This window comes from Taurulus bubalis (genome assembly GCF_910589615.1).
Source record: "Taurulus bubalis genome assembly, chromosome: 3".
Lineage (NCBI taxonomy): Eukaryota > Metazoa > Chordata > Actinopteri > Perciformes > Cottidae > Taurulus > Taurulus bubalis.
This window is the reverse complement of record NC_136591.1, coordinates 31376077-31392052: the sequence shown is the minus strand read 5'-3', so window position 1 is coordinate 31392052 and position 15976 is coordinate 31376077. Positions and strand designations below refer to the sequence as shown.

General features: G+C 41.7%; 3 protein-coding genes across 3 annotated transcripts; all 3 read left to right on the top strand.

Moving 5' to 3' along the window:
- Positions 1-1604: 1604 nt before the first annotated feature.
- Positions 1605-6481, top strand: actc1a (actin alpha cardiac muscle 1a). Its single transcript, XM_079215310.1, has 8 exons — positions 1605-1635; positions 3364-3517; positions 3630-3758; positions 3868-4063; positions 4164-4325; positions 5039-5230; positions 5923-6104; positions 6202-6481. The coding sequence occupies exons 2-8, from the start codon at positions 3389-3391 to the stop codon at positions 6343-6345; spliced, it is 1134 nt and encodes a 377-aa protein (XP_079071436.1). The 5' UTR covers positions 1605-1635; positions 3364-3388; the 3' UTR covers positions 6346-6481.
- Positions 6482-11473: 4992 nt separating this feature from the next.
- Positions 11474-14829, top strand: scg5 (secretogranin V; the record flags this gene model as incomplete). Its single annotated transcript, XM_079215511.1, has 5 exons — positions 11474-11699; positions 12397-12546; positions 12666-12778; positions 13681-13734; positions 13962-14829. The coding sequence occupies 5 exons, from the start codon at positions 11474-11476 to the stop codon at positions 14088-14090; spliced, it is 672 nt and encodes a 223-aa protein (XP_079071637.1). The 3' UTR covers positions 14091-14829.
- A 360-nt stretch (positions 14830-15189) lies between these two features.
- On the top strand, positions 15190-15729 carry grem1a (gremlin 1a, DAN family BMP antagonist; the record flags this gene model as incomplete). The annotated part of the gene is made up of 1 exon (XM_079215487.1): positions 15190-15729. The coding sequence occupies one exon, from the start codon at positions 15190-15192 to the stop codon at positions 15727-15729; it is 540 nt and encodes a 179-aa protein (XP_079071613.1).
- Positions 15730-15976: the final 247 nt, after the last annotated feature.

Genomic DNA, 15976 nt, shown 5'->3' with positions numbered 1-15976 from the left:
AACTATTGTTACAGCCCATCAGAGGGACTGCATTCACTCATCATCTCTACTGCTGCTGTAAAAAAAAGTATATGAAAAAATCGCTGTGGCAAGAAGAAGAACATTTAATCCATGTGTCCAACTTTAACAACAAGATCACTATATGCCTTTATTTCTTCAGTTTCATAGTTGTTGTTACTTTAGACTTCTGAATGACTGAGATCATCGAAGAGCTGAAATGATAAGTTGATTAATTGATTAGTCGATCAACAGAATAATTGTGATAATGGAAAGTAATTTTTCAAGCAAAAATTGACTTCTCAATTGTTAGGATGTTCTGCTTTTCTCCCTCTTACGAAAAAATTAACTGATTATTTGAACATTTGATCATTGTGTAAGTTGATTTTTTCTTTGAACCCCAACAAGAACTTTCACCAGACACAAAACAGACTGTGATGATTCATCAGGAAATTCACCCGAAACTTTATGAATAGTTGGCAAAGACACATACATGGGAAAGTAGCTCTCGGTTATATAAACGCTTGAAATAGAAATAGACAAGTAGGTTACTAGCGTTTCCCTCTGAGGTACATTACCGCACACGGCTACAAACTGAATATTTCAACGTGTTGATGGTGGTGGGGGGGTATTTACATTCTTATTGCACTCACAGTGGCCTGATAGGGCTTCAGCATTGGGACGTAAGCATGGTGGGGGCAGTGCGAGGTGACGAATAAGGAGCCGGAGCTCGCGCCTCAGTCTGTGGCGACATCAGCCACTGGCAACTGCTACACTCCATTTCCCTAAAAGGCGACACTGGAGCCAATCAGAGCACAGAATGCCTCCCGTTGCTCGGCGCACAGGCCGTCCCAGGGATCTGTCGTCTACTGGAGTCCCGGGCCCGGGCTCAGCCCCATCCTTCTCCCACCCCCTCTTACAATATTGCATCTCAGCTGTCTGGCATGTTTTTGCCTCCCTCCTCCTTCCTCACACATGGAACCACACAAACTGTCACAGGCAGGTTCCCCTTAGACGGCTCCTTGCTCAGACAACATCTCAGATTACCATCGCACCATCCAACCACCCACCACTGTGCCCTGCTTTGAGATTAGTCATCTTAACACTTCCTTAGGGACATGAAGGGCAGCTCCACGAAGCACGAGTGGGAGAAAGATGCTGCACATATGAGGAAACAACCTGAACTGATCCCCTTGATGATATTGAGGGGTTTGAGTGTCCCAATCTCTCTGTCACATTTAACTTAAAGGGCATTAATTGATTCTAAAAGAATCAACACAAATAATTTGACACTTAAACTACAACTAAAATACAGCATACTTATGTACAAACCATATACAGTCTATTTGTCTCAACCATCCATCCAGGCAAAAGTTATCTTGAAACTTTTCACTACTCCTCCCTTTCGTACATTGACGTTCATCTCCAAGGCAACATCTCCCCAGTTTGATGGCGTCTGTGACACAGTATCCACTTTACTGAACCATTTTGCTAAGCAGCACTTAATTTGGGCTTGTGTGAACTCCTGAGCCCGCCCACTGGCCCCCCAGCCTCAGGAGGCTGAGACATATTTAAGGACCACTTCGTGCCCTCGGCCCTTTGTCCCAGTGGAAACTCCAGTCTTGTGGTTACAACTTGGTGAGTCCCTTTTCAGTCTTCTTGCTTTTATTCTTTTTTTTTTTTTTTTTTTTGATCATAGGAATCAGGGAGGATGAGCAGACGCTGCTGCAGCTGTAGAACAGTTTACTGCCAAACCATGGATTTTTTTCTTCTTCTTCACAGTTTTGAATTGTTTCTAGATCAAAGCTGATAATGTGTTGTTGGGAGAAGGATGAGGGCTGAGCATGAGAGAGGGGGAATCACTTGAAAGAAAGACAAAACTAAAATTGGTGGTGAACAGTTAAGAGAATTATGGAAAAGTCGCCTGCACTTTAGGATGCAGTGATGGGACGCTTGCTGTGGAGAGGCAGCTATGACTCAATGTAGATACAACCAGAGGAAACATATCAGGTTCAATCAATATTTAAATATGTTTAGATTAAATAGACAATGTTACATTTTATTTGATTTTAATCCCAAAATGAACCAAACAACTCATTGATTTACAGGGCTGAACACAGGGCTGAACACTCTGTGAGGTTAAGACTGATAACGCTCCACTGAAACCCACAACAGTCAAAGTCTAGTCTGCTTATCCTGTCCAGGACACATCAAATTGTAATTTATTTGTTATCTCGCTGAGGCTTTCCTGGTTAAATGAAAATGGAAGGTAGTCAAGTAAAACACCTATTCAAATGCAGAGTGAAACACTATGGAAAGCCTAGAATACCAGTTGCCTCTATAAATAATGTTGCACAAGTTTAACACTTATTTATTCTATATTAAAAAAAAAGAAGCTGTACTACCTTGGAATGACAAGTACAGTGTATCATATCTACTATTGTTGAATTGATGTTGAGTTAAATTCAGAGCTTGTTGTTCTTAAGCTCTGGTGGAAGAAGAGCCAAACTCATTATCTGCAATGAATGGCCTTGATTTGGAAAAGTTTACAAAGCATTGGAAAACATTGGCCCGCCGTATCAGAGTCAGTTTTAGTGGAAGAACTTTAGAGGAGGTGTGAGAAGAGTGGACAGACACAGTATAGGTTGGATTTTCCACCTATTTTCAAAGTTTTATCAAAGTAACATGTTATTGCTTCAAAAGCGTCATGTGCAGCAAAGAGGCTGATTTTCATGAAACCTTTACCTAGAATGCAACATAGCACTTTAAATTCAACGAGCTAATGTTGATTTGGACAGGGGACGCATGCGTGATGAGGGCAGATGCAGGATGCAGTGGGGATGCAGGCTGTGTGGAGAGATCGTGAAGGGATCGGGGCACATGGTCTGCCTCCAAACAGACGAGTCCACTATCTGGCGACAGCTGAGACGCAGGCCTCCTCCTGCCTCTTGTCAAAAGACACACCGCCTCAGCTGTTAACCGGCCACGGCTTAACGATGAGATACAGAGGACGGGTTGTGAGCGCAGAGGATGGTGACAAGGGTCCCGAAGCTGAAAATAGACCTGAGAGTGTGTGTGTTGGAGGGGGGAGGGACACATGTCCCGTTTTGGCTTTTCAGGCAGCTGTGAGACTCAGAGAGGAGATTAGAGCACTCAGACGTGTCTTCATACTTAACATAGTGCTGCATTGTTTCTCTGGATATGTGAAATTAGATTGTCAATGGAAATATTACACATTTAAACATGATAGTGGTTTTGCATCCTTAATTAATCACGTGGACTTACTGAAAGTTTGATCACACCCTTGATCCAGACAGTATCACAAACTAATGCTGAGTCTGTGTTTCCATCCTCTGTCCCGTGCAGAAGGCCAACTTAGAAAAGACCAAACATGTGTGACGACGACGAGACCACCGCCCTGGTGTGCGACAACGGCTCTGGCCTGGTCAAGGCCGGGTTCGCCGGTGATGACGCCCCCCGTGCCGTCTTCCCTTCCATTGTTGGACGTCCCCGTCACCAGGTAGGAATACCAAAGGAGCCACAAGTTTCTGAAAGATAAACATTTGAAAGCTTTATAGCAGGCTGTCTGTAAGTGTCTATGTTTTTCTGAGTGGTTTGCTTTGCGTTCTCAGGGCGTGATGGTGGGTATGGGTCAGAAGGACAGCTATGTGGGAGACGAGGCCCAGAGCAAGCGTGGTATCCTGACTCTGAAGTACCCCATCGAGCACGGCATCATCACCAACTGGGACGACATGGAGAAGGTGAAGCAACACCGCAATACCTTCATTTGTTTCTTTTTATTCCTGATTAGAGCCTAGTTGTGAGTACATTCTGTCCCTGACATATTCCTTCCATGTTCCTGTTTCACAGATCTGGCACCACACCTTCTACAATGAGCTCCGCGTGGCCCCAGAGGAGCATCCCACCCTGCTGACTGAGGCCCCTCTCAACCCCAAGGCCAACAGGGAAAAGATGACCCAGATCATGTTTGAGACCTTCAACGTCCCCGCCATGTACGTGGCTATTCAGGCCGTGCTGTCCCTGTACGCCTCTGGTCGTACCACCGGTGAGTCTCGACCGAGGACTTTAACTCTTTGACTGTGCCGATTTAAAACACACACTCTTTATATGTTTTCTTCTGACAAACTGCTGCTTTTTGTGGACAGGTATTGTGCTGGACTCTGGTGATGGTGTGACCCACAATGTGCCCATCTATGAGGGTTATGCTTTGCCCCACGCCATCATGCGTCTGGATCTGGCCGGTCGCGACCTGACTGACTACCTGATGAAGATCCTGACTGAACGTGGCTACTCCTTCGTCACCACTGGTAAGAAGGACCCAACAATGGAAACCAAAAATGGATAACCCATAAGATTAAAAGAGGTTTTCTGGAGGTTTATTTGCATTAGTTTATTAGGTTATTGCTGTAATGAGTAAATATACTTAGTTAGTGTCCAAATACATTAATAAATAAGATATGCTTACACACATCTAATTAGGATATTATGGTACTTAAGTTCTGATCTGAAGAAAAAAACTCATAAACGCAATGAATGGCTTTGATTTATAGAAAAACGTTATAGAAAATCAAACAATTTTGGCTTGATGTATTATAGTCAAGGCAACCTCAGAGGAAAGATGTTTTTTTTTCATAGTGTTTTCAGGAGTGTCTTCACAGTTGACCCCTTTAGAGTTTTAGAGCAGGGATGACGTATTTTTGTTATGTTTTTGTTTGGGATGACACCGTTAACCCCGTGTTTGCTGCTATTAGGCGACCCAGTGTGTTAGACAGTGATGCCAAAGGGTCTGACAAAGAATGAATGAATTGGAAGGAGAATGTGATGCAAAACCTCACTTAATTTCTCATGAATTATTTTTTATTCTCATAATATTATAATTTTACTGAACTCCCGGCTCCTGAGGTGAGCACAGAAAGCTGCTCGTAGATTACATTGTAATGTTAGTTAGTGCAGTCGGCCGGTTAATAATGTCGTCATGCAAGGTTAACCGACTAAACTGTGATTGATATCCTCCCTCCAGCTGAGCGTGAGATCGTGCGTGACATCAAGGAGAAGCTGTGCTACGTTGCACTGGACTTTGAGAACGAGATGGCCACCGCCGCCTCCTCCTCCTCTCTGGAGAAGAGCTACGAGCTGCCCGACGGCCAGGTCATCACCATCGGCAACGAGCGTTTCCGCTGCCCCGAGACCCTGTTCCAGCCCTCCTTCATCGGTGAGTCACGACAGCTGCCCACCAGCACTCACACACTGTGAACACTCATGTGTCTGACTATAATTCATGTGCAGTGAAAGGCAACTACTGACTCAGAAAGGCATAATGATTATAGGCTACAATTTCAGCTTGACAATAACATAGCATATCACAATCAATTGTTTTTATTTTATCCCCCATATTTAGTTTTTAAAAGTATCATATGAACATGTCATAGATGGTTCATAACAAATTACACTAGCTTTAAGCACGTATACATGTATATGAATCTCTTTGTCAGTGGAGGCTGTTGTATGTACAAATAATGAATGATAACATAGTAAAACACAGTTTAATTAATATAAAATCTGTCTTCATAAGAGATGGCATAGATGTTGATAAATACTGTTTATTAATATAAACTTAAACTAAAAACAGCCTTATATCTCCTTATAACTATATTATAGTGTGTTGTATAACTCAATCATTAATTGTAAAAAAAAGTAAAATTGTGTTCTAGTTTCCTCTTAGAATTATTTTACATTATGTTGTTATTTTATTGTAAAGCACTTTATGTCTTTGTATTTTAAAGTTGCTGTCAACTTTTACTCATATTATTATTAATAATTGTTCTTATTTCTGTAATTATTTACGTACTGGTACTCAAATCCTGTCAACCCGATGAACTCTCCTTCCTCCTCTCACCTGCCCAGGCATGGAGTCTGCTGGTATCCATGAGACTGCATACAACAGCATCATGAAGTGCGACATTGATATCCGTAAGGACTTGTATGCCAACAATGTGCTGTCCGGTGGAACCACCATGTACCCTGGTATTGCCGACCGCATGCAGAAGGAGATCACCGCCCTGGCCCCCAGCACCATGAAGATCAAGGTGAGCCTTGTCCACCAGCACCGACTGGTCCAATCCAGTTGACAGGAAGTTTAAAATGTCGTATCGAACCAACCTGTACCTCTGCTCCTCCTCGCAGATCATCGCTCCCCCTGAGAGGAAATACTCCGTCTGGATCGGCGGCTCCATCTTGGCTTCCCTGTCCACCTTCCAGCAGATGTGGATCAGCAAGCAGGAATACGATGAGGCGGGCCCCTCCATCGTGCACAGGAAATGTTTCTAAATCTCCAACCAGCACCAAAACCAAAGAAAAAACCCACTCCAACTGCACCAGCTCCCCCTCCTTATCTGTATTTCTACTGTGCCTTTTGCTGTATATACATGTTCTGTTGTAATAAAAATAGTTGCTTTTAACAGTATCAGTCTGGAGTCTTAACATACAGCGAGCGAGCCGTGTCCGTGAACATGAACATGACAATATGTCAGTTCATTTTAACTCTAAGCAAGAATTGGATTTGTCTGCAGAACATAACTGATTCAAATTCCTTTTATAATGTGTGATTTCTGCTGAAATTATATGATTCAAGGAAAAAAGTCCTGCAACATTTGTAGTAACTTTTTTTGGGATAGCTCTAACACATTAAGTTGTTAATTTATTTAGTGTAACAGGAGTTTTGACCCTTAAAGAAAGCTTTCTCTTCTCTACAGAACTTTTAATTAGACGACGAATTCACCTGAAAAACCTAAATAAAATGATTTATATACTTTTTTTCACCACGTGAGATTAAAAGACATTTTAGTTCCCCACTTAACAAAAAGGATAACAAACATTATTTTATATAATATTATAAATATGATAGCCTCAGGTGATGGAGTTAAATAGAACTTTAAATAGTAAATAAACATCTCCCCTCATAGACATAAATGTGTCTTAATACTTAAAGTGTTGCTCAAGTTTTGACCATTTAAGAGCTTTTCTTAGCTTGGCCATAGTCTCAGTTTTTTCCACAAAAATCTCTAAAGTGTTTCACAGCTGAACAATTATGATGAGATCGAGCGAGCTCATTTAGTCTTTTATTTATATTGGGACATTGACCACAACACATTTCTTATCTGTGATGTCAATATTCAGAATGTAAAAATCACACCTTAATGGTGAAGTGAAAGTTATTTTCGAGTTGAAAGCTCATATCTACCATGTTCCCTATGTGCCCTGAACACACCACTTTTCCTTCCCTTCCTTGTCACCTGAGCCACAGGTGATATGGATGAGCATGATAAAGCCGGCCTCCTTCTACCACCAGAGATGCTACTAAGTGAGTGAAGGTGGTTGTGGTGTTTCAGTCAAAGCTTGTTCAACATTTCAGCATGAAGGTTACGGACAGTAATGTGATTCGGTTTCACCTTCAAGTTCTTTACGGGATTACTGTGAAGAGTTTAGAGAAGAAAAAGGAGAGAGTGTTCATCAGTGGTGCCAAGATCTTTGGTGTTCCTCTGGAGAATTCACAGCGTCAGTACATTCCCGAGTTTGGACTGGTGCCCTGGTGAGTACAAGTGGCAGGATAAGGACGTTTCGTAACTTAAACTGGGATGTCTGGTCCCAGGATTAAACCTTTTTGTTTTTGAACGTGTTGTGTCTCAGCTTTTTGGTGAATGCTTGTTCATTTCTGCTGGAGCGTCTTGGGACTGTTGGCCTGTTCAGAAAACCAGGCTCTCTTCCTCGCATTAAGACCCTCAGGGTAAGATCTTAACCTTTTGACCTTGCACTGATGCAATTATACTGGAGCAAGAGCACCATAATGATGGTGGTTTGAGCAAACGCTGCTATGCATCTGCTCTTCTGTGGCTTTATTGTGGCAAAATATAAATATTGTTTGGCCATTGCTGTGTGTTGCAGGCCAAGCTGAATAGAGGAGAGGGTTGTTTGACCACATCCCTCCCCTACGATGTTTCAACGCTCATCAAACAGTTTTGCAGGGAGCTGCCGGAGCCTTTGTTCCCCTCTGAGCTCCACGCAGCGCTGCTCAAAGCCCAGACGCTCACCAGCCCACAGGACCGGGCCTCGGCCCTCCAGCTGCTGTCCTGCTTGATACCCGCCAGAAACTCCTCCTGTCTGCATTACCTGCTTGACTTCCTCTCCAAAGTGTCCCAAAGGTTTGAGAGAGAAATGAACACTGTGGGGAAATTGAACCCTTTGAGACCCTTCGAGTGTTCGGAGCACATGGCAGTGCATTAGTCTGCTTGCATTAGTGCCCACTGGGATAGATGAGCACCAGTGGGGTTAATTTAAGCTAAACTTGCCAACAGATAACACAAATGTTTGGTGGGAGTGCTGATCATTCTTCTTAGTGTCTGCTGTATGTCGCTGAGGCCTTGGTCATCTCAGTCAAGTGTTGCAGTACTTTAACACGCAACCAAACAGCAATGTCGCTTTTACCCGATTAATATCTGCAGCGAAGTTAAACTGAACTATTTAATGCCAGAGAAAGCAATATTTAAAGCTTTCCACCATGGTGGAAGGCCATATTTGTGACTCCTTTGTAAAATGACGCAATGTATGCTAGTAATCCTTCATCCAGATTATGGTTTTAGACATTGTGGAAATATGAGCAGTTTAAACAACTTCTCTGACTATTTCATTTATCTTCAGACGCCTTAAGAGCTATCCATTGTTTTCACAAATGGCAAAAAATAGACAGGGAAAAAAAAGGATACATTTGGTTCAGTAGTAAAATACATCTTTATGTGATCATCTAAGGGTGGGTTTAAATTAATAATTGTCTTACAGTTATGGGTTGATTCCCTTTTCTTGTTTCCCTTTTTTACAGGATGAGCAAAAACTCCTGGATGTTGTTTAACAGGTGACATGCAAATTATTTTAATTCCATGTGTTTTCCTCTTCGTTCTCTCCACGTATTGTGTCAGATGCGCCGAAAACTTGATGACCAGCTCCAACATAGCCACAGTTTTCGCTCCGTGTCTTTTGCCGCCTCCCAACAAGGCAGAGATGTCTGAAAGGAGACTTGAACTCCGAGTTCTTGTCCTGCGTACCTTCATTGAAAATCCTGACTTATTCGGTAACCAAACAATCATTTGGTCCTGACTTGTTGTTTTGCATGAGGGTGTTTGAACAGACTGGATTTCTGCAATCTTTCCAATCTCTCTATAGGTGTGATTCCTAAAGCTGTAATTGACAGTATGGAATTTCTGATCAATTCCCATCTTCTGAAAGGCGCAAAGAGAGGTCGCAGAAAAAGACACAGTTTGAAAGGTAAAACATTAAGCGACCAGAAAAATGGATTGGTGTAATTGGCCTTTTCTCGACAAAACACTTTAATTTTCTCAAATACTTCCAGCGATGTGGACGGTGCCCTGGATTCAAGGGAGGTCAAAGGACATACCTCCGGTCTCTGAGCAGAGTCAGGAGTCCACCTCAGGAGACAAAGTACCGCTCAGGAGGAGCCTCGGCCTCGAGACTTTCCCCAATGTCCTGCTGTTCAGAACCTGTATGCCTTCTGCAGGTAAACGCAATATGAAGAAAGAAACCGGCCGTAATGAATATGATTTATTTTTTGTTTTTAACCAAATGTTTTATCAAAATTGTTGCTAGAACAAGGTTTCAGACCTGCAACAGCTTTGTTAGCCGGTCCCAGCCCTGTTGGAAAAGAGGCAAGCATGACCCCACAAGAAAGACCAGGAAGGTAAATTATAAACGCATGAGAATTTATTTCATAGGATTAATAAAACACCAGGTAAATGTGAGATTTTAGACTGTTGATGTCTGATTAACATTAATTTGATGTTTTTTTAATTTATCTTGTTTTCAGAGATCTGCGTTTGGGTAATTTCCCGAGGTTCACCAGAGCACCGGATGCTGACGGCTCTCCTGTGCTCACTGGTGTCGGGATACTGCAGTTGACACCTTGGAGAAGACGCATTTCACTATAGTCTTTTAAATATTAAAAAGTCGTCACGTGGTTTTGCCACATTACTGCAGCATTTTAGGTTGTGGTGTCTGATGGATCCTTTTTATATGTATGATGTGGCTTTGAACTGTTTAGTGTCTTGAATATAATATTTTAATAAATGTATGTATTTGATGATTTTTTTTTTTTTAACCTGTTGTATCGATGTTTCATATCAAGTCAATAAATTATTTTTTTCTCTTTTACCTGTGCATGTTATACATTTTATTATAGCTGTTAAGTGGTTATAAGGTGATGTCTATTCATCAGTATTATTTTTGATGCAAACCGAAGATCCAAACTCCTTTTTAAACTGCTTAATGGTGGAGGATTTAAAAACCAGAAATCAACAGTCAACATCAAGTAGTTTGTAGGAGATGCTCTGAATACCGAGGCCCATAAAAGTTATAAGAAGTTAAACAAATCAGCAAAACCACAAACAAAGATGCTGAAATGGGTACACTGGGTGTGTCGGCACTATGCATGCTGATAATGAATTACTCTAACCACCCATTGAAGAGGATTAAAAAATGGGCTTTCTTCTTACGAATTGATTACAAATGTGTTGATGGGATATTGTGGTCTGTGGCAGATATTGCAGAGCTTTTGTGGGCCCTGTGCAAATGTTTGCCACAATGTAACAGCCAATGAGAATAGAGGATTTGTGGTATCATGGCAACTGCATCTGAACCGTGAAGTGAGGCGGATTGAATCATCCTGCAAGGTTGCATAATGGACAGTTATGATGACAGTGCGAATAGAGTTTTTTCTTCAAAATAAAATGGGAGGGGGATGTAAAAGGTTGAGGCCATTTTTTTGGAACAACAGGAAAACGTTGCAATCTATAGTTATGCTAAATCAACTTCAATTAAAATAATTGTTGGCAGAAAATATTGAAAAAGTGATTTTGAAATCTTTTTTTCATCGTTTTTGTGAAGCAAGCTTTTATTTTGGAAACCGGAAATAAACGATATTTACTCTGTCTAGCTTGACAGAGGTCTTGCGCAGTACACAGGTCCATCATCGAGGATACGGTAAGAAATGCATTATTTGCTCATTTGTGATGTTTTCTATCAACAAAAGCATACATGTCATCAAATACGTGTAATTGAATACAGCTTGTATTATACATTATGGTGTTTTTTTCTCTTTTATAGATAATATTCGGCTATTTATAGTCTATTTACATCGGCCTCTGCTCTGTTTACAGAGTGAGTGGCGCACCAGGTCTTTATTCCATTTATCGACAATCTACAGCCTTGTACGGTTTCTATTAACCACAACATATACAACAAATACATAATATACAACCACTATTTCCATATTATTGAACCCGTTTATTTCAATAGCCTGTCATGTGACGAACAGAACATGCAGCTGTGTTTGCACATGATTACTGTCCATCTTTTGTGCGGTGGCCTTAAGTGTTTTTTTTCCCTTCGGCAGATGGCAGACATTGGCTCGGCGGTGCGGTTCTCGTTGCTCGGCCTCCTCCTGTGCCTGCAGGTCAGCCGGGCTCCAGCCCGCAGCCCCCGCACGGTGGACCAGGTGTCTGAGGCCGACATCCAGCGACTCCTGCACGGCGTCATGGAGCAGCTGGGCATCGCTCGGCCCAGGGTGGAGTATCCTGCACATCAGGCCACCAACATTGTCGGACCGCAGAGCATACAGGGTACGATGGCTGCATTTATCAGTGGGACCAGGTATCGCAGGTGAAAGATTAGCTGAATGTGGACAGTTGGGAGGGTGCAAGGGCTTGTGAGTAGTTAGTATATTCATCTTATTATATATACTTACTTGTCCTATCGAATCTGTCTTAATTCTGCACTAATTATTATTGTTTATTTTTGATCATACAAATTAACACTAACAATACATCAGAACAACCCATTATGTTGGATTAATTTTTTCAAGGAACCAGTGATATATCCTCTCTATTTGTCCCAATATATATATAATCTGTATTTTTTTTTGTATTTACTCTTTTTCCACTTACTTTTGTATTATTTCATCATAAAACAGAACATGTAATCAAGTGTATTTGATACTGTTGTATTAGTCCACAACTCAAAAATATTCAATTTACTATCCTACATAACAAATACAAACATGTTGTACTCAAAGCAGAGCTTTTTGTTTTTTGAATGGAAAATGACTGAATGCAAGTAGTACTAATCATCATTGATGAAGCTTGTGCTGAAACAACTAATAGAACTGAAACAATTCTGTTGTGACATGGGCAATATTGTCATATATGATATTTAAGTGCAAATAATGCCTGTTCAAATTATGCCTGGTCTTGTTTTGGTGCTGGTGAGGCTGCTGCTCTTGTTTTTGTGGGGATTGTAATGTTCATCTTCCTCCACAAGGTGGTGCTCACGAAGGGCTGCAGCACCTCGGCCCCTTTGGCAACATCCCCAACATTGTGGCCGAGCTGACCGGCGACAACGTCCCCAAAGACTTCAGCGAGGACCACGGGTACCCGGACCCTCCCAACCCCTGTCCCCAGGGAAAGACCGGTAGAGCACTTTATTTATGAACATACTAAGAGACAAATGTTGCTACTAATGACACCACAGGGCCCATTCTTTTTGCTCTTTATTGGGTTTTAATTGTATTCTTCTGCACTTCATCACAGCAGCAGACGGGTGTTTGGAAAATGCTCCGGACACAGCCGACTTCAGCCGAGAGTTTCAAAAACACCAGCACCTTTTTGACCCAGAGCACGACTACCCAGCACTGGCCAAATGGGTGAGAATTCTAACTTTATTCCAATTTTATAATTTTTTTTAATCACAGATCAATTTAATGGTGAAAAAATGCCCCTGACTAGTTCCCAAAATGACTTGTTCTGTCTAAACATCACAGATTACAATGAATTAAAGCAGCACATTTTGATGCAATAATTAATTGATTGACTATTAATGCACACACACACACACACACACACACACACACACACACACACACACACACACACACACACACACACACACACACACACACACACACATACACACACACACACACCTCATTAACATGGAGTTATCCAGTCTTTCATCTTCAAATCAAGTCTGCTTTTACATTGACCTGAGACACAATATTAGGTGCACATGTGAACCAGGTAAACATGTACGCATGAAGATTACTTAAAAAGATATTTTTTACATTAATTTGCTTTTGTTCAAAGCAATGCACACACATTTGAACACTGAATACAAAGTAATCACATATTGTAAGTGCCACCCTCTCAAGCAAACTAAGAGAGTGCTCTGAGTGCTTCACAGAATTTTACTTTAAAAAAAGACAGAACTGAGTCCTATAGCGGGTATGGTGCAACAGCATTCAATGAAACTAGAAGAAATCCTTTTCATGATAAATGGATGTTGAGAGCAAGAAACCCAGCAGACATAGCTTTGGTTTCTTTGCCCATGCTGGTGGCTGCTTAAAAATAAAAATGAAGACTTTTGCCATCTAAAAGATCAAACTGAACTTGTTTGTAATGTGCATGCTGGATGAAGTCTTGTATCTGGGTCTGGTCTGAAGAAATCACCCCTTTGACTGATTTATTCATTTGATGACAATAATTTAGGAACAAAGGGACCAGCTATAAAACAAAGGATTTGTGATTTAATGTCTGTGTCTCCTTTCAGAACAAGGAGCTCTTGTACCAAAAACTGAAGGGAGGACCAAAAAGAAGAAAAAGGGTATCGTATTTGTTGTCTTCTTCCCTTGAAGTATTGTGTCTGAAAAAAAAACACATCACCAGCACTGAAATCTACCCCTTAAAGAGGCGACACACTCTTAATGTGATATTTTCCACTACCAGCTAAGAATCTCCGTTTTTTTAATGATTGTCTTCTATTTGGTCTTCATGCACATGTTCACTGTGTTCAGATTATTAATATAAATGTATTCTCCTGCCTCCCTGCAGAGTGTCAACCCGTATCTCATGGGCCAGAGGCTGGACAATGTGGTCGCCAAAAAATCTGTTCCTCACTGCTTTGAGGAAGAAGAGGAAAAGCCACCAACTGTCCCGCCTGCCAGCAAATCTACAACCTAAACTCACTGTGAGATAAAGTTTACTCTCAGATACACGTTTGTTACACTACACATTTAAGCATTTTGGTTAACAAGCAATGGATTTGTGACTTTATGGCAAGTATTGTAAAATAAGAAATAGCAGATAAAAGATACACACTTTTCATTGTATTGATGTCATGTTAATTAGCCCAGATCTTGTCCATTAATTAAGCACAGCGTGTGCCTGAAAAGTGTTACTCAGTTCACTTATAAAACCATATTTATAGAGAATAGTCACATTGCCTGAGATGCAACCATTTATCTCCAAATGCTAAAATACTATGTGTTTAATATTGACTGTCAGTATACAACTGTATTATAATAAGATGTTTAAAGGTATACTGATTTGGAGAAATGTTGATCGAGAAAGTCATAATTATTCATAACTGTACAGAAATCAATTCGTTCACTGAAGTTTCTGAAGTTACGTTTTTGTATGTCTTGATATAACCAGTTAATCACCTCTGTGTCTTCAGAAGCAACGGCTCAATACAGATCCTATTCTTGGTTAAGTTCCTTATAAACTGTAGCAGCTTTGCTTTGTCATGTAAGGGATGACTTTGAACAAGGTCACTGTTGCATGACAAATATTGTAACAATTATTCCAATTAGTATCTGTTCTCATCACCATACTGCAGTGATGCGAGCCTCTACAGTCTCATCTTACCAAAACATGTTTGTGTTATGTTTTTGCTCTGTGAAGTTTAAATAAACGATTTATCTGCATTAACAAGGTTTGTAGTGGATTGGTTCCCTTCTTTCAGACAGATGAAGTTAGGGTCAGGGTTTGGAAGGGGGCGTGTTCTGCTGAAGAGTTTAGAAAACCCCTCAGCATGTCATTCATGAAGCCACTAGAGGAGGAAGGACTGCAGAAGAAACCCATGCTGTAGACTGTGACTGGACAAAGTCTTTCTGTGAGGAGCTTAAATCAACAACAGGTAACTTAATTTAGTAACTGATGATTTAGTTTGGTAACCGAATTCCTAAATTATCCTGTCTTTGCTCGTGTATTTGGTGCGTAACGCGCGCATAAAAGTTGTGCGTAAAATGTCAACACTCTTTCTCCTTCATCTTCAGTGATGAAGACACGATCAGTGCTGATCTCTGCAGCAGTTCTGCTGCTTCTGCTCGGCCCGCTGAGGAGCGCAGGTGCTGCCACCTTTCAGGGCGCGTTCCCACACCCAAACAAGTACAACCCAAACGAATCGGATAGATGCCAGCAACCCGCCATCGGTGGACTTATTTCCCGCGGGATGGGACCTGTAACCGCTACCGACGAAGTGCTTGAGTCCAGCCAGGAGGCGCTGCACGTCACGGAGCGTCGGTACCTGCGGTTGGACTGGTGCAAAACCCAGCCGCTCAAGCAGACCATCCGGGAGGAAGGCTGCTTGAGCCGCACCATCATCAACCGGTTCTGTTACGGACAGTGCAACTCCTTCTACATCCCGAGGCATGATTACCAAGATGGAGACGCCTTTCAGTCCTGCTCGGCCTGCAAACCCAAAACCTTCAGCACCGTCACGTACACCCTCTTCTGCCCCGGTCAGACACCCAGCACGAGGAAGAAACGGATCCAGCGCGTCAAGCAGTGTCGCTGCACCACGATAGATACGGATTAGACGCCAACTGACTCTTTCAGGTTGATACGAACCACTTCCAATTGGAAGAAAAGTGCAGCGTTGCAAAAAATAAAATAAATGGAAAGTGTATTTTTCTTAAAGGACACGTGAGAAGTAAGTGCGAATGGGAAGGCGAGGAACTTACCCGAGTCTTTTTTTGTTTTGTTATCATTATAATGGGAAGAGGATGCTGATAGACAATATGCATGAGTGGTTGGTTCAGGTGCTCTTTTCCCTCTAAAATGAT